The 21,903-nt window shown below is 44.6% G+C and overlaps 1 protein-coding gene across 5 annotated transcripts in view; it reads right to left on the bottom strand.

Moving 5' to 3' along the window:
- Positions 1-21,903, bottom strand: part of GSDME (gasdermin E) — a 90,202-nt gene that overhangs the window by 27,593 nt on the left and 40,706 nt on the right. For 3 of the 5 annotated variants that reach the window (XM_081533890.1, XM_081533888.1, XM_081533889.1), the window contains exons 4-8: positions 20,876-21,047; positions 18,937-19,057; positions 12,609-12,773; positions 10,550-10,677; positions 9,457-9,652 (exon numbers count right to left, since the gene is read on the bottom strand). In XM_081533890.1, the coding sequence (XP_081390016.1) occupies positions 9,457-9,652; positions 10,550-10,677; positions 12,609-12,773; positions 18,937-19,057; positions 20,876-21,047 (782 nt within the window). Of the gene's footprint in view, positions 1-6,951; positions 7,154-9,456; positions 9,653-10,549; positions 10,678-12,608; positions 12,774-18,936; positions 19,058-20,875; positions 21,048-21,903 lie in introns of all 5 variants that reach the window. The other 2 variants (XR_014066632.1, XR_014066633.1) reach the window with 1 other exon arrangement.

Below are 21,903 nucleotides of genomic sequence, written 5' to 3'. Positions count from 1 at the left end.
AGTGATGTTGAGCATCTTTTCATGTGTTTGTTAGCCATCTGTATGTCTTCTTTGGAGAAATGTCTGTTTAGCTCTTTGGCCCATTTTTTGATTGGGTCATTTATTTTTCGGGAATTCAGCTGCAGAAGTTGCTTGTATATTTTTGAGATTAATTGTTTGTCTGTTGCTTCATTTGCTATTATTTTCTCCCATTCTGAAGGCTGTCTTTTCACCTTGTTTATAGTTTCCTTTGTTGTGCAAAAGCTTTTAATTTTAATTAGGTCCCATTTGTTTATTTTTGCTTTTATTTCCAATATTCTGGGAGGTGGGTCATGGAGGATCCTGCTGTGATTTATGTCGGAGAGTGTTTTGCCTATGTTTTCCTCTAGGAGTTTTATTGTTTCTGGTCTTACGTTTAGATCTTTAATCCATTTTGAGTTTATTTTTGTGTACGGTGTTAGGAAGTGTTCTAGTTTCATTCTTTTACAAGTGGTTGACCAGTTTTCCCAGCACCACTTGTTAAAGAGGTTGTCTTTTCTCCATTGTATATTCTTGCCTCCTTTGTCGAAGATAAGGTGTCCATATGTGCGTGGGTTTATCTCTGGGCTTTCTATTTTGTTCCATTGATCTATATTTCTATCTTTGTGCCAGTACCATACTGTCTTGATGACTGTGGCTTTGTAGTAGAGTCTGAAGTCAGGCAGGTTGATTCCTCCAGTTCCATTCTTCTTCCTCAAGATTGCTTTGGCTATTCGAGGTTTCTTATATTTCCATACAAATTGTGAGATGATTTGTTCTAGTTCTGTGAAAAATACCATTGGTAGCTTGATAGGGATTGCATTGAATCTGTAGATTGCTTTGGGTAGAATACTCATTTTCACTATATTAATTCTTCCAATCCATGAACACGGTATATTTCTCCATCTGTTTGTGTCCTCTTTGATTTCTTTCATCAGTGTTTTATAGTTTTCTATATATAAGTCTTTTGTTTCTTTAGGTAGATATATTCCTAAGTATTTTATTCTTTTTGATGCAATGGTGAATGGTATTGTTTCCTTAATTTCTCTTTCTGTTTTCTCATGATTGGAGTATAGGAATGCAAGGGATTTCTGTGTGTTAATTTTATATCCTGCAACTTTACTATATTCATTGATCAACTCTAGTAATTTTCTAGTAGAGTCTTTAGGGTTTTCTATGTAGAGGATCATGTCATCTGCAAACAGTGAGAGTTTTACTTCTTCTTTTCCTATCTGTATTCCTTTTATTTCTTTTTCAGCTCTGATTGCTGTGGCCAAAACTTCCAAAACTATGTTGAATAGTAGTGGTGAAAGTGGGCATCCTTGCCTTGTTCCTGACTTTAGGGGAAATGCTTTCAATTTTTCACCATTGAGGATAATGTTTGCTGTGGGTTTGTCATATATAGCTTTTATTATGTTGAGATATGTTCCTTCTATTCCTGCTTTCTGGAGGGTTTTAATCATAAATGGATGCTGAATTTTGTCAAAGGCTTTTTCTGCATCTATTGAGATAACCATATGGTTTTTTTCTTTCAATTTGTTAATGTGGTGTATTACATTGATTGATTTGCGGATGTTAAAAAAACCTTGCATTCCTGGGATAAAGCCCACTTGGTCATGATGTATGATCTTTTTAATATGATGTTGGATTCTGTTTGCTAGAATTTTATTAAGGATTTTTGCATCTATGTTCATCAGTGATATTGGCCTGTAGTTTTCCTTTTTTGTGACATCTTTGTCTAGTTTTGGAATTAGGGTGATGGTGGCCTCATAGAATGAGTTTGGAAGTTTACCATCTTCTGCAATTTTCTGGAAGAGTTTGAGCAGGATAGGTGTTAGCTCTTCTCTAAATTTTTGGTAGAATTCCGCTGTGAAGCCGTCTGGTCCTGGGCTTTTGTTTGCTGGAAGATTTCTGATTACACTTTCGATTTCCGTGCTTGTGATGGGTCTGTTAAGATCTTCTATTTCTTCCTGGTTCAGTTTTGGAAAGTTATACTTTTCTAAGAATGTGTCCATTTCTTCCAAGTTGTCCATTTTATTGGCATATAGCTGTTGGTAGTAGTCTCTTATGATCCTTTGTATTTCTGTGGAATCTGTTGTGATCTCTCCATTTTCATTTCTAATTTTGTTGATCTGATTCTTCTCCCTTTGTTTCTTGATGAGTCTGGCTAATGGCTTATCAATTTTGTTTATCTTCTCGAAAAACCAGCTTTTAGTTTTGTTGATTTTTGCTATGGTCTCTTTTGTTTCTTTTGCATTTATTTCTGCCCTAATTTTTAAGATTTCTTTCCTTCTACTGACCCTGGGGTTTTTCATTTCTTCCTTCTCTAGTTGCTTTAGGTGTAGAGTTAGTTGATTTATTTGATTTTTTTCTTGTTTCTTGAGGTACGCCTGTATTGCTATGAACCTTCCCCTTAGTATTGCTTTTACAGTGTCCCATAGGTTTTGGGTTGTTGTGTTTTCATTTTCATTCGTTTCTATGCATAATTTTATTTCTTTTTTGATTTCTTCTGTGATTTGTTGGTTATTCAGAAGCGTGTTGTTTAGCCTCCATATGTTGGAACTTTTAATAGTTTTTTTCCTGTAATTGAGGTCTAATCTTACTGCATTGTGGTCAGAGAAGATGGCTGGGATGATTTCAATTTTTTTGAATTTACCAAGGCTAGATTTATGGCCCAGGATGTGATCTATCCTGGAGAAAGTTCCATGTGCACTTGAGAAAAAGGTAAAATTGATTGTTTTGGGGTGGAAACTCCTGTAAATATCAATTAAATCTAATTTGTCTATTGTATCATTTAAAGTTTGTGTTTCCTTGTTAATTTTCTGTTTAGTTGATCTATCCATATGCGTGAGTGGAGTATTAAAGTCTCCCACTATTATTGTGTTATTGTTAATTTCCCCTTTCATACTTGTTAGTATTTGCCTTATATATTGTGGTGCTCCTATGTTGGGTGCATATATATTTATAATTGTTACGTCTTCTTCTTGAATTGATCCTTTGATCTTTATGTAGTGTCCTTCTTTGTCCCTTTTCACATCCTTTATTTTAAAGTCTATTTTATCTGAAATGAGTATTGCGACTCCTGCTTTCTTTTGGTCTCCGTTTGCATGGAATATGTTTTTCCATCCTTTCACTTTCAGCCTGTGTGTGTCCCTAGTTTTGAGGTGGGTCTCTTGTAGACAGCATATATAGGGGTCTTGTTTTTGTATCCATTCAGCAACCCTTTGCCTTTTGGTTGGGGCATTCAACCCATTTACATTTAAGGTAATTATTGATAAGTATGATCCCGTTGCCATTTACTTTGTTGTTTTGAGTTCGTGTTGAAACATCCTTTCTGTGTTTCCTGTTTAGAGAAGATCCTTTAGCATTTGCTGGAGAGCTGGTTTGGTGGTGCTGAATTCCCTCAGCTCTTGCTTGTCTGTAAAGCTTTTGAATTCTCCTTCATATCTGAATGAGATCCTTGCTGGGTACAGTAATCTGGGTTGTAGATTATTCTCTTTCATTACTTTAAGTATGTCCTGCCATTCCCTTCTAGCCTGAAGGGTTTCTATTGAAAGATCAGCTGTTATCCTTATGGGGATCCCCTTGTGTGTTATTTGTTGTTTTTCCCTTGCTGCTTTTAATATTTGTTCTTTGTGTTTGATCTTTGTTAATTTGATTAATATGTGTCTTGGGGTGTTTCGCCTTGGGTTTATCCTGTTTGGAACTCTCTGGGTTTCTTGGACTTCTGTGACTATTTCTTTCCTCAATTTAGGGAAATTCTCAATTATTATCTCCTCGAGTATTTTTTCATGGCCTTTCCTTTTATCTTCTTCTTCTGGGACTCCTATGATTCGAATGTTGGGGCGTTTCATATTGTCCCAGAGGTCCCGGAGGTTTTCCTCATTTCTTTTGATTCTTTTTTCTTTTTTCCTCTCTGCTTCGTTTATTTCCATCATTCTATCTTCTACCTCACTTATCCTATCTTCTGCCTCCGTTATTCTACTGTTGGTTCCCTCCAGAGTGTCTTTTATCTCCTTTATTTCATTATTCATTCTATATTGATTCCTTTTTATTTCTTCTAAGTCCTTGATAAACATTTCTTGCATCTTCTCAATCTTTGTCTCCAGGCTATTTATCTGTAACTCCATTTTGCTTTCAAGATTTTGGATCATTTTTATTATCCTTATTCTAAATTCTTTTTCGGATAGATTCCCTATCTCCTCCTCTTTTGTTTGGCTTTGTGGGCATTTCTCATTTTCCTTTGCTTGCTGAGTATTTCTCTGCCTTTTCATCTTGTTTAGATTGCTGTGTTAGGCGTGGCCCTTCTGTATTCTGGTAGTATGAAGTTCCTCTTTGTTGTGGAGGTTCCTCACTGCGGTTGGGGTTGGACAGGTGGCTTGTCAAGGTTTCCTGGTTGGGGGAGCTTGTGTCGGTGTTCTGGTGGGTGGAGCTGGATTTCTGCTCTCTTGAGTGTAATGGAGTGACCAGTATTAATTTTTGAGATGTCTATGGATTTGGTGTGCCTCTGGGCAGCCTGTATATTGATGCTCAGGTCTATGTTCCTGCGTTGCTGGAGAATTTGCGTGGTATGTCTTGCTCTGGAACTTATTATCTCTTGGGTGGAGCTTGGTTTCAGTGAATTTATGGAGGCTATTGGATGGTCTCTTATTAATTAATGTTTCCCCTGGCTTTCAGTCTTATTCTTGCAGTAGCCTCAAGACTTCTCCTTCCATACAGCCTCAATAATAAAACTTTTAGGTTAATGGTGAAAAGATTCTCCACAGTGAGGGATACCCAGAAAGGTTCACTGAGTTACATGGAGAGATGAGGTGGGGGGGGTGGGTTGAAGTGACCAGGAGGGGAAGAGGGGAATTCAAATGTGGAGAGAGCAATCTAGCCAGTAAGCACTTCCCTCTGTGCTTTCCACAGTTTGGAACCCTCAGAGTGATTCACAGAGATACATAGAGAGGGGGGAGGAAGGTAACAGAGGTGAGCATGAGTAGAAAGGGAGGAATTAAGAGGGGAGAGAGAGATCTGGGCAGTATCCTGTTCCTGAAGTGTTCTCCGGTACCCAGAACACCCTCAGAGATTCACAGAATTGGGTTGAGAAGAGAAGGAGGAGGGTGGGAGATAGAGGTTCCCTGGGGGAGAAGAAAGAGCATCAATAGGGGGAGAGAGTGATCAGGCCAGTGATCACACTCCTGAGTAAAAATGGGTCCTAAAGATTGGGTTCTTAAATGTACAAAGTTGATATCAAATATGTAAAACACAGATTAAAAATCTAGAGTAGAGGTTAGACTCTTATAAAACTTACAATCTAAAAAAAAAAAAAAAAAAGAAAAAAGGGAACAGTGTAACAAGAAAAAAAAACAGTAAAACAGTAAAAAAAGAAACAGTAAAAAAATGTAGAACAGGAAAAAAACATTAAAAAAAAAAAAAAAAACACAAAAGGTATAAGATATATGTATGTAGTTTGCTTCAAAAATAGGGGTTTTTTTTTTTTTTTTTTGCAAGTTAATAGTGGGTTATGAAAATGAAAGTTAAAGGTGTAATAGAGGACTTGAAGAAAAAGGAAAGAAGAGAAAAAAAAAAATTTTTTTAATTAAAAAAAAAATTAAAAAAAGAATTAAAAAAAAATAATAATAGTAAAAAATATATATATCCCGGACTTTCTCTGGAGCTGTTGTGAGCAGTGTGGGATCTGCTCAGTTTTAGATAGATCCTTATTCCTGCTTATACTTTTCAAGATCTGTAGGTCCTTTTTAATGCAGTCGGTATTAGCTACAGGGATCTTAATCTGTTGGCCTGTCCCTTCCAAAGCACTTCCCTCTGTTTATTTGGCTTCTGTTTGGAGATCTCTTCAGTATCTAATTTCCGCCCTGCAACAAAGCGGTGGAGGTGATCTCTTTAGGTTCGCTTGTTCAATCGTGCTGTGGGGAGGAAGGAACACTGCAATTCTGGCGTGTGTGTGGTAAGCTCGCAGTGTCTCGGCCGCCCCCGCTCACGGCGTGTGTGCTTTCCCCGTCTACCCTGCTCAGGCTTCAGGTTACTCGGCCGGGGAGCGGGCCCTGAGCTGCGTGCACTTCCCAGGACTAAGCCGCTCAGGTTCAGGCTCCCGGTTACTCCACAAAGGCGCAGACTCGATTTTGCCCGCGGCTTGTGCCGTTCCCGGTCGGAGCTGCCCAGGCGGCCAGGAGTTTGGCGAGGGCGCTGTCCCCTGTTGGGGCGGTGCGGCTTATCACCTCCCTGGTCCCCGCCTCGGTTTACGGGCGCGCCCGGCTCCGGTGTGCTTTGTGTCGGTTCTGGGGAGCTGGTCTCTGGCTGCGACCCTCCCGGCTGCTGTCGACCCTCCGGGATCTCAGGCAGTCTTTGCTTAAAAACTGGGAGCCTGTTTGCAGTTTGGTAGGGGGTGCCCTCTCTGGAGCCGAGTTTGCCCCTTTCCGGCTCTGGCGGGCCCCGCCTGCCCGCTGTGTCCGGCGGGGGATGGCGCAGTCCGCAGCCGGCTAGCTCTCCTCTGGTATCGCTCAGTCCTTTGTTCTGTGAGCGGGCCGGCAGTGCCTTAGAGTTGGGCTTTTCGCGGGATAGTTCTCTCTCTCTCTCTCGCTGTCCCACAGTTTAGGTTACTATCTCACGTTAGCTCCCTCAGATTGCCCTCGGGGCACTCGGGCCCGGTCCTTACCCTAGGCAATGCCGCCCGCTCCTCTCCGTTCAGCCCCCACTTGCTGGTGGCGGATGATGCGAGCGTCTGGGGTTCTTTGCTGGGAGTTGCTTTAGGCACGTAATCTGTCGATTTTATTTATTTTTTCCTCCCAGTTACGTTGCCCTCCGAGATAAAAAATCCTCCCCCACACCCGCCGGTGAGAGGGTTTCCTGGTGCTTGGAAATTCCTCCTCTTTTACGACTCCCTCCCCGGGACGGGTCTCCGTCCCTAACTCTTTTGTCTCTCTTTTTATCTTTTATAATTTCTCCTACCTCTTTTGAAGATAATGCGCAGTTTTTGTGAAAGCCTGACGTCCTCAGCCAGCCTTCAGAAGTAGTTTTGTGAAGTTTGGTCAGCGTTCAGATGTTCTTTCGATAAATTTGTGGAGGAGAGAGTGGTCTCCCCGTCCTATTCCTCCGCCATCTTCTCGGTTTTCTCGTAATTGTCTTTTGATTGGAGAATTTTGTAGAGTTGCTGAATGGATAAATTTAAAAAGAAAAAAAAAAAAAACCATTATACTGCCTGCAGGAAACTCATTTCAGATGTGAGGACATACACAGACTGAAAACAAAAGGGAAGGAAAGACAGTCCATGCAAACTGAAACCAAAAGAAAATTGGGGTTAATAGGCTATCTTTATCTCAGAAACAGACTTGAACACTGTAATAAGAGACAAAGAAGGGCACTACGCAATGATAAAGGGGTCAAACCAACAAGAGGATGTAACACTTTAAATGTTTACACATCGGCATAGCATCACCTTCTGGCTCAGCGGTAAAGAATCTGCAGGTTCAATTCCTGGGTCAGGAAGATCCCCTGGAGCAATGGCAGCCCACTCCAGCATTCCTGCCTGGAAAATCCCGTGGACAGAGGAGCCTGGCGAGCTCCATCCATGGGCGCAAAATAGTCAAATACAACTGAGCACATGTGCATGCACGCACATAAGGGCAGCTAAACAGATAAGAAAAGAGGCCCGAAAGGAGAAGTGGACAGCAGTGCCATAATAGTAGGGGACTTGAATACTCCACTTTGATCAATAGCTAGATCATCCAGACAGAAAACCAATATGGAAAGAATGGCTCAAAAGTACCTTTAGACAAATGGAAATACAGCACATCAAAATTTACGTGATGTAGCAAAGGCAGTTCTAAGAGGAGAGTTCACAGCAACAAATGGTACCTCAGGAAACAAGAAAAATCTCAAACAACCTAACTTTATACCTCAAAAGGAACAAATGAAACCCCGAGTTAGTAGAGAGAAGGACATCACTGAGATCAGGGTGGAAATTAAATACAGACTAACAGATTTTTAAAAAATCAATGAAATGAATAGCTAATTCTTTGAAAAGATGAATTAACAAACATTTAGCTAGATTTGCCAAGAAAAAGAGATGCCTCAAATAAAATCAGAAATGAAAGTGTAGATGTTACAACTGATTCCCCAGAAATACAAGAGATCATAAGAGAGTACTGTGAATAATTTTACGCCAAAACATTGGACAACCCAGAAGAAAGGAATAAACTCCTAAAAACATACAACTCACCAGCACTGAATCAGAAAGAAACAGAAAATCTGAAAAGACTGATTTCCACTAGGTAGACTAAATCAGTGTAATCAAAAACCTCCCAACATACAAAAGTCAAGGTAAATTGTGAAGAAGAGGTTTCTCAAAAGCTAGAGAAATCTGGCCTGTAGATCAGCTCCTGATAGAATGCCTGTTTTTAGACTCTCTTATATACTGATTAACATTGGAGGAAAGGTCTCTAGTGGAGTTCCACAGGGCTCTTGTCTTATATCCTATCCCAGTCAAAACATTTACCCATGACATGGAATAAGATATAGAGCATACATCCATTGGCATATGGAGCTGGAAGAGGCATTTGCTCTCATTATTCAAAAACTGAAGATTCCTGGGCTTTTGTTCCAGAGCGGTGCTAAGGAGGAACTCTTGAAATGTTTTAGGAACTCAGTGTCCACCTCAAAAAGAAGTTGCAGGGACTAAGACTGGGCTAGTTTGTCAGCTCTTGCCTCTGAGAAGTAAAAGTCCAGCTTCCAGGACTTCCCTGGTGGTCTAGTGGCTAAGACTCCCAACTCCCAATGCAGGGGGCCCAGGTTCAATCCCTGGTCAGGGAACTAAAGATCTCATGCGTTGTAATAAAGACCCGGTGCAGACAAATAAATTCATCATACAGGATGACCACAGACCCTCTGGCATGCTGCGTTCTGGATGAGAGTTGGTATGGAAGTGTAGGGCGGGCTCCACAGCTCACTAATAACTGGATGGCCAGGATGAGTGTGGAGGTTGTGAAGGTGCTGGGCTCAGCATCCTAGTGCTTTGGGAAGCTCTTTGCAGCCTCCCTGCCCTCATGGCCACAATGCTGCACTCAGGATAGGGCCATAAGTTTGCAAAGAGGAACAAGAGGATGAGGACTGAAACACTGGGGGAGACAGCAGTTGCCAAATGATGCCTGGCAATGCTGAGTGGCAGTGGCTTTCAAGTGTGAATCACAGGCTGTCTGGGGAAGTGGTTTCCTGTGTGGGTGAGGGGGTGTGCCTGTAGATAGCCCTCCCTGGAAGAGGAAAGAAAGTCCTCTCCAAGAGAGTGGAGGAGGCTAGCAGCAAGTCCATGACTTCATGGCAGTCCTATAAACTCTCCTCCTTATCCTCCCTGCACTGCTTGAAAAGGTGGGAACCTTATGTACCAAATCTCCCACATAGTAAGCAAAGCAATTTCAAGGCAACAGCATTTCTTCCCCCTTTTTTTTTTTTGATCCATACCTGCTAGCGCACTGACCAAGAAGTAGGCTGTAGAGAAGAGTTTCTGGTTGTTGACCACATCCTCTGAGCCTGGACGCTCGCCCTGCACACTGCACCCCACCAGCCGCAGGAAGGTCGTGAGGTTGTGCTGCTGTGACGGCTTCAGCTCCCCCAGTGGCACCAGTGAGGGTGACAGGCTGCTGACTATGTCATCACACTGCGGGATGAGGTTGGGGGGGATGGGGGAGGAGAAAGATGTAGTAAAGCCAGAGGCCAAGCTGGGCACAACCCAGCCTCTGCCTTCACGACATACAACCCTCACAGCTGGAGCTTGCATACGTGCTAAGTCACTTCAGTCATGTCTGATTCTTTGCAACCCTATGGACTGTAGCCCACCAGGCTCCTCTGTTCATGGGATTCTCCAGGTAGTAATACTGGAGGGGGTTGCCTTGCCCTCTGCTCCAGGCAATCTTCCCAACCCAGGGCTCAAACCCATGTCTCTTATGTCTGCTGCATTGACAAGCGGCTTCTTTACCAGTGGTCCCCAAATATAGGTCCACCTGGAGCTTCACAATAATACCCTATTTGAAGTTCTTGCAGATGTAGTTAAGGTAAATCTCAAGATCACCCTAGATTGGAGTGGACCCTAAATCCAGTGGTGGGTGTCCATTAAGAGACAGGAAAGGAGACGGCCACATGAAGACGGAGCAGAGACTTGAGCAATGTGGCCACAAGCTAAGGGATGCCAGGAGCCCCCCAGGAGCTGGAGCAGGCACACAAGGATTCTCTCCTAGAGTCTGTGGGAAGCAAAGCCCTGATGACACCTTGACTTTAGACTTGTGGCCTCCAGAACTGTAAGAAAATACATTGCAGTTTGTGGTAATTTGTCACAACAACACTAGGCAACTAATACACCCTTCTACTCTGCACCTCAGCTACCTTTCTACAGTTAGAAAACTAAGGGGCTGGGACTAAGAACAAAAGAAGCTTTAGGATTAAAAGGAGGTGAAGAAATTTCAAACACAATTTTACCCCAGCTCAAGAGCTCTTATCCGAAGAGACCTAGCCCAGAAAAACAGGCAGAGACACTGCCTCGAGGTGTCTCCAGTCTTACCACTTGTTCCAGGACCACCAGTAATTCTTCATCCAACAGGACCGCCTGGAGGACGTCATTCAGGGCTGTCTGTTGCTGCTTGGGCAACTCCATGAAGGGATGGAAATTCCTCTCTAAGAGCAAAGTGGCTGTGAACGCAGCAGAGCACACCGGGTCTCATGATTTACCCCAGAACTAGGGCCAGCAACTCAGGCTTTTCATAGAGAACTGTCCTCTGTTCTTTCATAGACACTTCCAGCTGCACGGTCAATAGTGGAACTCAGAAATAAAGAGTGTTAAATACCACCCTGTGTGTTTTTCACTAACCAGACTATTAAAGGAAGAAACAAGGAGGGAAGGAAAGGGAGGATGCAGAGACAGAAAAGAGGGAAGCCAAGTTTTGTCTCAGACTTTTTCCTGACAACTCACTAAACATTAATTAAGTCTAATCAATTTCCTGAAAAAGTCATTTGCAATTATTATTAAATTATCAAGTCTAAATTACCAAACATCAGTTAGGACTTTTACAAAGCTTCAGAGCCACACAAATTCCAAAATGCATTATTTTTCATATCTTTCCAATACACTGCAGATTTTGTATCCTTTAACATGAAATGCATGCTTTTCAAGGGGCTGGCATAATTTTCATTAGGCAAACACAAGATAGCCACTTTCCCCATTCTTCTTTACCTGTCCTGGAGAATGGGTTAGAACCCCAGCTGGATCACTCAACACCCTCTTCAGGATGCCTCAGCCTCTCCCCTTAAAATCTTCCTTTTTTAAGACAGTCAAAAGCTTCTAGTAATTTAAGCCCAGTGGGAATTTGAAAACAAGATTAGATAACCCGAAGCTTCCATATACAGGGATACATAGCAATATATAAATGCACCACCTCTGGTGATGTCAAATTCCAACAACGGTTATACTAAAAAACCGCCCTATAAACCCATTTAGGTCCTCACCAGCCCCAGCCTGGATAGAAAGGCTGTCTTGGCTGCTCTAGAGTTTAAGGGCATGGAAGCGGGCCCCCACCCTACTCCCGCCTAAACCACCCAGCCTCCCTACTCCACCCCGGGCTGACTAGAATGGCCAGCTTGCAGGGTAGACTAGTGGGAAAGGAAATTATAAGAAGGCTCATCCTGTCTTGTCACTTCCCTGTAGTGCATGCTGTTAAAGTCTGCAGTGGTTCTAATCTTAAGTGGCAGCTGAAAATCACACCCAAATATCAAGAGGAGGCCTGCAGCCCTGGCATTAGATGGGAGAGCCTTAAGAGTGGACCTTCACTGCCAATTCTGTCAACACTGACATTTTTGCTACAGAAACAAAAGCATCTATCTTCTGGTTTGGGATTCGCTAAAGCCCCATTGATGAGTCTCTCTTCTTACCCTCCAAGCCAGAGATTCTGAGCTGCTCCTAGCTCTCTTTACTAAAGTGGAAGTGAAAGTCACTCTTAATTATTCATTTCTCTTTTTCCTTGCCCATCTCCTTTTCTACCATATACTGTACTTCTACTAATTTCCACCCTACTCCCCCACGAAAACTGAAAACACAGAGTGCTGTGGAGAGCAACAGGAACTGCTGTGGGCACGTCACACGTACTGCCCTCCTCATCGCTGGATGCCTTGGCACCATACGGCTTCATGCCACGTGGATATGGGCCTCCAAGAGAGCATTTTATTTTGCAGTGCTGACAAAGCATTGCTTATCTTGGCAATGAAGCCTAGAATAAATGAAACAGATGCGAAACTCGGGTTCTCTCTCCTTGCTGCTGACTATCTCTTCTTGGTAGTCAGCAAGACTGCCATGGTTCAAATAAAAGAAAATGCTAGGCCCCTGACTCTAGCCCTTCTCAGCCTCCCACCGCTTCCTTAAAACAGACCATCCAAGACCAGAGGTTCCCTAAGATCTGACCAAGGTGGGTCCTGCTGAGAACCAGAACTGACTCAGGCACCATCTTCTCTGTTCCCAGATGTTTTCCATGAATCTCTGGGGAATCAGCCCTCCTGAAGGGCACACCACTTCCTGGGGGCAGAGCAGTCAACTACCTGTCAGCTCACCATGCCCCATCCTGTGACAGTACCTTGTTTTAAAACACTCAGTGGCTTATCCTGGGCAGACAGCCCTTGCCCGGCATCCGGCATGTCCCAGAACGCAAACTCTCGGAAGGGCAGGGGGTCCAGCATGACAGAGTTGCTTCTCCTTTCCTGCTCAAAGCCACCATGCTTCCCTTGTAGGAGGCAGAATTCTGTAATGGAGGAGAAAAGGACAAGCCAGGCAGAAGGGCCAGCCTCGTTGGCACATCCTAGTCCCAGCTTTACCTAAGTCAAGAGGGCAGGGAGGCACATCCATCTTCTTCCCCATAAACCCGCTTCGTACATGTTAAGCTGTTTGACCAAAGTTCAGCCACTTCCTACAAATGCCAGAGAAATGGTCGTTCCTAACGTAAGGCTCTCTGAACAGGCAGGAAGCAATCTTCCAATCATCAGAAGTATTTCCTTAGCCTGAGTGGAACAAACCTACTCCAACAAACAACCCACGATATGTAAGTGAGGAAATTTGAATTTGATTGATAAATCTGATCTGACTGAACTGATATTGCAGAATTATTGACAGTATATTTAGGTGCACAAGTGGTTACACGGCTCTTGGAGAGTCAATTTTTCTTCATTAACAAGTAGTAAAGTTTGTACTGCAATTATATGAATGAAACTTATATAGAGAGGGAAAATCCAGACATGAAAGAATATATTCTACATGAATCCATATGAAGGAAAATTAGTCTTTTTAAAAGCCTTATCTTTTAGGGATGTTTCAATATTTATAAACAAAAATATGTAATGCCTATGATTTGCTTCAAAACAATTTAAGTAGGGATGGAGGGAGGTGGGCAACTTATAGATGAAAAATGAATTGTCCAAGTTAATGAAGCTGGATGGTAGGTACATGGGGTTCAGTATATTATTATCTGTACTTCTGAACATGTGTATAATTTCCCAAAATAAAAAGCTTTTTAAAATAATAAAAAGAAATGCTCCTTAAATACTTTCACATTTGAGAGCCCAACTAGGGTAACTAAGTTGTAGGTAAAAATGCAATGGAGTGTTCTTGCTAAGCAAAAACAGTGTATGAACTTAAGAATGAGGATTCTCCTCCTAGAGTAATGAAAATAAAAACAACAAATGAGACCCAATTAATCTTAAAAGCTTTTGCACAGCGAAGAAAATCATAAACAAAATGAAAAGGCAACCCTCAGGATGAGAGAAAATATTTGCAAATGAAGTCACCAACAAAGAATCTCCAAAACACAGAGCTCAATACAGCTCAGTAACAACAACAACAAAATGAAATGATCAAAAAATAGGCAGAAGATCTAAATAGACATTTATCCAAAGAAGGCATACAGATGGCCAGTAGGCACATGAAAGACGTTCACCATCACTGATTATTAGAGATGCAAATCAAAACTATAATGAGATACCACCTCACACTGGTCCGAATAGTCATCATCAAAAAATCTACAAATAATAAATGCAGAGGAGTGTGTGGAGAAAAGGGAACTCTTCTACACTGTTGGTGGGAATGTAGATTGGTACAACCACTATGGTTCCTTAAAAAAGTAAAACTAAAACTACCATATGATCCAGCAATCCCACTCCTGGGCACATAGGAGAAAACCATAATTCGAACAGATATAGGTACCCTTGCACTATTTACAATAGTCAAGACATGGAAGCAACCTAAATGTCCATCAACTGAGGAACAGAAAAAGATGTGGTACATATGTACAATGGAATATTTCTCAGGCATTAAAAATAAAATAATGCCATCTGCAGCAACAAGAATGGACCTAGAGATTGTCATACTGAGTGAAGTCAGACAGAGAAAGGATATATATGATAATTGCTTACATGTAAAATCTTTTAAAATGGTGCAAATGAACTTATTTACAAAACAAATAGAGTTACAGATAGAGAAAACAATTTTATGGTTAACAGGGGAGAAAACGGTGGGGGCTGGGGGGGGAACTGGAAGATTGGGATTGACATATAGTAATTACTATATATAAAATAGGTAACTAATAAGAACCTACTATATAGCACAGGGAACTCTACTCAATACTCTGTAATGACATATATGGGAAAAGAATCTAAAAAAAAGAATGGATTTATGTGTAATTGGATCACTTTGCTGTACACCTGAAACTTAACATGGTAAATCAACTACACTCCAGTAAAAATTTAAAATGAATACACATAAACACAGAGGAAAAAATGTTTTTTAAAAAAATCATATTCTCAGGGAGTGTAGGTCTCAGTAGATCATAGACAGGGGCAGGAATCTGCTTATTAGAAGTCACCTGAAACTAACATAACATTGTAAATCAACTGTACTTCAATAAAACATTTTTTATAAAAGAATGCATACTCTTTTTATGCTTCTATTTAATAATCTGTGTACAGGCTATGGGGTGAGAATGTGGCTGAGCCTGGTACTTGCATGGCATGTGGAAGGTGTGGGTGTTAACACATTTTGAACTGGGGTGGGCACTAATGACATCCATAAGAGGGGACGGTCGTCAAAAGACAAATGAAACAAGCTTTCACTTACTCAATCTACCCACACTCCTGGGCATCCAGGATGCCCCCGGCTCACTCCACCATCTACACCAGGCACCAAGGTGCCTGGTAGGTGTGAACTGGCCCCCAAGCCATGCTCTCCACGAACAAGGACCACAACCATTAACACAGCCTCAAATGCTGCCCAGAGCCCTGTGGGGCCAACTGTATTTTGGGAGTCACAGCCCCAGCAGTGCTCTTCCTTTACACATGCACAGCTCCTTTGAGGGCAGTACCAACTCCTTCACTCTTTGCAGCATCAGACATGTTGCAAGGAGCCAGAGATTCAAAAGTACTACAACCTAGGCTTTGACAATGAGTAAGATACAAGTGGAAAAGGTGGAGGGGGTCACCGAAGCCAGACTGGCAGGTGCAGAGAAAGAACCAGTGGACGAAGAAAGAACTTGGATGAAGCAGTGACTAAGTAGCCCCTGAAGCCTGGTAGGAATTAGCTGGGCCAAGAAGAAGGGAGCACTCTGCAAACAAAGGCTCATGATAAGCAAGAGTGGAGAGTTCCCAGACGGTAGGTTAACTTTGGAGGTGCTGGAGATGAGCAGGAAGGCTGGACACGACGTCCCTAGGAGTGCAGACTTTATCTTAGGACAAAGAGAGCCTCAGAAGGGTATTCAAGCAGGTGAGTGAAATGACCAAACGTGTATTTTTAAATAATCACATTATCTACACTGCTAAAATGGGGAAGATTTGAAGCAGAGGAGCCAGTTAAAAACCTGTGATGGGAACAGGGCAGGGGATGTTGATACCGGCCTCTGGACCTGCAGAGAAGTACACAGACCCAGGAGGGTGGGAAGCACAGGTTCTCGTCCACAGGTGCCCAGTAAGTTCATGCTGACACTGCTATATTTAAAATGCATAACCAACAAGGACCTACTGTATCGCACAGAGAACTCTGCTCAATATTATGTGGCAGGCTGGGTGGGAAGAAAGTCTGGGGGAGAATGGATTGTGTGGCTGTGTCCCTTTGCTGTCTACCTGGAACCATTACGACATTTTTAATTGGCTATACCCTAATACAAGATAAAAAGTTTTTAAAAAAAATAGTTCATGCTGAAAGGACACTGGTAAATGCTTAATTCTACAAAGCAAAGACTAAAATTCAAGATGAGAACATGATGTTTCTGATTGGCCACATAAAAGGAGAGCTGTTGGCAAAGAGAGCGGTCATGGCTGAAGGAACCCCTTGGCAAAGACGGGCCCACTGATGCCTCCCCCAAGGGACACAGAGGGAGTGACCTCCTGGCACAGTGTCAAAAGACAGGACCACTGTCAAATGTACTCACACCCTGAAGGTGGGAGGAGAGATCAGACAGCCTCTTTAGGGTCAGACCAGCGCCTGCAGGGTTGTTTATGAAACCAGATTAGAATGTTGTGCAGGAAGAGCAACAAAAAACACAGATAAGAAAAAGCAGCAGAACTGGCTTAAAAAATCAAGCACAGAAAAAGAGCCCGACCACCACACTGCACAGGCAGGGCAGGCGGCAAGAGAAGGCTGGGAAGGCCGGGGTGTGGGAAGCACGCCTGAGGAGCCCAGAGAACTCCCCAGGGCACCTCTGCTCAGCAGCACAAAGAGGAGTTTATTTTCAAGACAGAGGAAGCAAGCCAAGATGAAAGGCTTGAAATGGAAATGCAAACAGGAGAGCTTCCCCAGGCAAACTGTCTTTCCAACTCCATCTGAGAAAAGAAAAACCCCGTCGGGCGGCCACGAACAGGGCAGAGCACCGACACCTCCTCAGAGAAACAGGGAGGGGCTCCCGTGGTTCCCAAAGCCTGGAGTGGCAGCCTTAGCCACCAAAGGGTCCTCGGAGCCCTCATGGGCATCCTCCGTGAAGGCCAAGCTTTCAAAAGGCCTGACAAAAGTGACACCCCTACCACCAGTCCATCTGCACAGGATAACTAAGGCCTCAGCGGCCAAGGCTGGAGTCACCCAAGCCCCTGTGGGCCCCTGTGATGACACAGCATATCACACGCTGATAACAAAAGCCAAAAAGTGAAAGTGAAAGTCGCTCAGTCGTGTCCACTCGTTGTGACCCCAAGGAATTCTCCAGGCCAGAATACTGGAGTGGGTAGCCTTTCCCTTCTCCAGAGTATATTCCCAACTCTGGGATCAAACCCAGGTCTCCCACACTGCAAGCAGATTCTTTAACAGCTGAGCCACAAGGGAAGCCCAAGAATTACTGGAGTGGGTAGCCTATCCCTTCTCCAGCGGATCTTTCCAAGCCAGGAATCGAACCGGGGTCTCCTGCATTGCGGGCAGATTCTTTACCATCTGAGCTCTGAGGGAAGCCCTATGACAAAAGCAGAAGGGAGAACTTAATCTAATAAGGCAGTGTGTTCAGTGGACAGAGTCTTTCAAAAAGAAAGAATAATAATCACGTCTGGGATGACACAATTTTGGAACCATAGACCTAAAGGATGTCGATCACGATTCTTGGTATCCTGTGCATCCCTGACCAACTCCTCGACCAGCTTCCTACAACTCGCAGCTTCACTTTTCGTCACCTTCATGAAGCACAGAACGCTCCGTGTGTGAAAGAAAGAGGGGGGCTCAGTGACAGTGCCCCATGCCCCTCACATGCCCACTTGTCTACTGTCCCATCAGGACCGTCAGGGATCTGAGAGCCCGTGGTAGCTGAACAGTGATTCCTTAAGTGGCCGAGTGAGGGCAGAAGCCAGAGTTCCAGAAGATCCTCTCACCCCTGGCCTGGTCCCCCCCCACCTGACAGAAAACAACTGGGGGAGGGCAGGAGGCAGCCATGGCTGTGCGTGGCTCGTCCGAGCACACTCTTACAGTGTTCTCACCATGGAAAACTGAAAGTGCACAAGGATGGAGAGAGTCGTGCAGAGAGCCTCCACACAGACATTGACCAGCTGTGACAATCTCCCTCATCTCTACCCTCACACACACACCTCACTCTCCACCACCGTGTCTGAAGCAAACCACACAGTTTCTTTTCACCTGTGAAGAGGTCACTGTAAATCTCTAAAAACTGAGACGACTCTTCATAAACAAAGCTACGATAATATGACCACACCTTAAAGAGTTAATTATTTATGATGTTACATATATTCATTTATGTCCTCAAGAAGCAGTCAGTTTTCTTGGGCTCCCACGACCTCTTGGAAAGAGTGTAAGGGAAGAGCCTTGAGTAACTAAGAGCATCAGTCACACCAGCTACTAAAGCCTCATTTTCTTCAAGTGACGCAGTGAACTTCCAGCTTTGAACACACTGGTGAGCGGACAGAAAGGTCAAATGCAGCTTTTTAGGCTTCACGCTGGGGGAAGGGAGGTAAGATAATCGGGATGATGACAGTATTATAATAGCCAAGGTGAGTACTTAATAAGCCACCAATGTTCCAGGCACTTCACACGCCTCATCTAACTTGCTCTTCACGGCAGCCCTGTGGGGAATGTCTTTCCTCTCCCAGACACAGGAAGCCGAAGCTCAGCAGGCTTCAGCTAGCTGCCTGAGACCTCACAGGACCCCGTAGCACTCAGGCTGATGGCCCAGTCTACTCCACCACAGAGCTCACGTTCTTCCCTCTGTGCCCTGTATGTGAAGCACACGCCGCATGCGGACATCCTGCACCAATGCCCTCCGACCATGGCCTGCCATCTCACTTGCTGTGGGACATCCCCTGATTCTTCTGATACCTTTTTCCTCTCATTCCCAGAGCAGCAGGGGATCCTCTACAAGATGAGCCTCAGGGTAAAATGGGGTGTCCCTCCGAGATGACTCAACCCACCTCCAGAGCCCCGAGCTGAGGCACACTCACCGAACTGGCCATCTGCCCTCACGTACAGCTCGATGACGCCGTAGGCAATGGTGGTAGGGGCTGGAATCTCCAGCACCACGTTGCTGTCCTTGATGATGTTCCCATCCTCCATCGCTGACACCTGCAGGAAGGGTGCATGCTCCCACCTGCGCGCTCAGGCTCCCCCAGGCTACTCCTGCCTCCCATGTAGCCAGCCTAGGCCCTGTGCCCAAGAAGTGCCAGGAAAATGCCCACAGAAGTGGGGGAAAAGGAGAACCAGCCGGCAGGGGTCAGGATTTAATCCTTGTTGGCCTCATGATGTGCTACACATATTCTAAAGTCAGTGGCCAACTTGTAGCACAGGGGCGAGAATCCAGAGATAGTGAAGTTAGGTCTATGGTGCTGAGTAAAGAAGATAATAAATAAGACAATTTCCCATTTCCATCATGGAGGATTATGGAAACAACTTTGAAATCCTAAGAAAATCATCAATGGTAAAAGTCTGACTAGGAGAACCTAGCTGAGAGCAAGATCCCCTAAGCACGTCCTCCCAGACTGGGTATGTGACACAATGTGCCATCAGATAAAACCAGGGAGAGGCTGGAAGGAAGGGGCACAAGGAGGAGAGAAGGATAGCCAGGAAATGCTGAGTCAGCAGCAAAGCTCTCTCCTTCAGACCCTATCACAAATCTGACTCTCACCCACCATGGCCTGGGAAGGATGAGAAGTGGCCCAGATACTGGAGATCAGAGGCCTTTATAGCGACTTGATCCTGGTCAGACTGTGATGACTACCAACCTCCGGACACCCCAGCAGGCTCCAGGCCTTTGGTGGGGGGTCACTGTGGACAGAAATACTGGCAGGGCCAGCTAAAGCCATCTCCCATCGGACATCACTCTGTCCAGCCTGCCCACCCCAGGGAGAGCCCAGCTCCAGATCTGAATCTCCACCTCCTTCTAAATATAACATTACTGGGTCCTCTGGTATAATTTGAAAGTTACCCCAAGAAGTAAACTTCTAAGAGCAGGATATCAGGCACTATGGAGGGGAGGCAGTTTGGGGTTAGAGCCTCCTGTTCAGTTCCACTGAAGCTCAGGGATCAGCTTGGTAGGACTATAACTTAATCCAGAAACATCTGTTTATGTATATTAAAGACACATGTGCTGATCTTTACCTTTCCTAACTCAGTCCACTGGGGATTTAAGGTAGCTAATCTCAAAATTGTCATTTCTGAGACCCTTGACTCAGGGGCTCTAGGAGTTATCTGTGCATTGGCCTGGCCAGTGTTCATTTGACCCATTTTTTGAAGGGGGAACGCACCTGATTTACCCCAGTATGCCAATCTAAGCATCCCATTGCCCTGGCCTTGGGTCTGCTTCAGGAATGGGCACAGCCCAGGATGGTCCAGTGCCTGCCTGCCCTGAAGCATTCCTTCCACTAGGGATGGGGTGGGATGAAAGCCAGGAGCTGCTGCCCCACAAGCTTATATGAGAGGGAATCCACCTTCAGGGAAGGCAGCTCACCACCTTCTCAAGTCCTGGATCCAGCAGTGACTGAATAAAGTCAAGTCAAGTCAAGTCGCTCAGTTGTGTCTGACTCTTTGCAACCCCATGGACTGCAGCCTACCAGGCTCCTCCGTCCATGGGATTTTCCAGGCAAGAGTACTGGAGTGGGTTGCTATTTCCTTCTCCAGGGGATCTTCCCAACCCAGGGATCAAACCCAGGTCTCCCACATTGTAGGCAGATGCTTTACCGTCTGAGCCACCAGGGAAGTCTCCTAGATCACTCCAAATGTTTCAGTTACAGGAGCCAATCAGTTCTTTCTTGTTTAAACCAATTGGAGTTGAATTTCTGTTAACTTCCTACAAGAGTCCTGATGAATGAAGACCCCACTCCCAGAGGGCCCTGACCAAGGCCTCTGTGGCCCCTGACCCGGCACCTCCCTGGGCCAGGCCCACACCTGCACAGTCTTGGTCTGGATCCCCACCATGCCACCACACTTCTCCTCGATCTGGACGTGCTCAGATATCACGCACTTCTGTGTCGTCACAATCTTCTGCGTCAGGACACACAGGACCGCATTCTTCCTCTCCAGCACCTGCTGCAGTACTGGGTTCTTCAGGTTGATTGTTCTAAAAAAAGAAAAGGCCCGTGAGTGGCCTCGGGGAGGTGGATGCAGCGTGGACTGTCGCTTCTTGCACAGCTGGTGGGTGAGGAGCAAACAGGTGACAGCCAGCATCCTTTATTTGCTGGTGCTGAGAGGGGGCCAGCTCATCCAGAGAGGCAGAAACCAAAGTTTCCTGAGGCCACCTCAGAGCTGCCAGGCCTCCAGAGAAGCAGGCTGGCACCACAGGGATGGGGTCCCTGTCAAACAGCCAGAAAGACACCCAACAGGCACAGGAGCTGCAATCCATCTGCTTACACCCTGGGAACTCCACTCTGTCATTTAACCATAGGCCAAGGGACCACGGACATCACAGGCATGGGCCATAAATACAGGATGACTGTAAGGGGCATGCTGACCAGTGCTTCTCACAGAAGAGAAGGGGACAGGCTTGAGGTACGAATAGCAAAGGGAAAATTGGATTTTAAAAGTATTTTTTAATCTGTCTGTCCAGAAAGGATATGTAATCTCTTAGAAGGGATTTTAGAAGGGCTTCTCAGTTAGTTCAGTAGTAAAGAATCTGCCTGCCAATGCAGAGGGCACAGGAGACGTGGGTTTGATCCCTGGGTCAGGAAGATCCCCTGGAGGAGTAAATGGCAACCCACTCCAGTATTCTTGCCTGGAGAATCAGGAGCCTAATGGGCTACAGTCCATGAGGTCGCAAAGAGTCGGACATGACTGAAGAGACTGCACATGCATGCAGAAGGGATTTTACATCATTTTACAGATGGGGAACTGAGCCCAGTAAGGTGTGGCCTGCCCAGGTTTCCCAGCAGAGACTTGGGGCTCCCGGGTGGCTATTCTGGGGAATTTCAAGAACAAGG

The sequence above is a fragment of the Giraffa tippelskirchi genome, chromosome 10 (assembly GCF_054371585.1).
Source record: "Giraffa tippelskirchi isolate mGirTip1 chromosome 10, T2T-mGirTip1v1.2.pri, whole genome shotgun sequence".
NCBI classification, from domain to species: Eukaryota; Metazoa; Chordata; class Mammalia; order Artiodactyla; family Giraffidae; genus Giraffa; species Giraffa tippelskirchi.
Note: the sequence above shows the minus strand (reverse complement) of the source record. Positions and strands in the feature narration are given on the sequence as shown.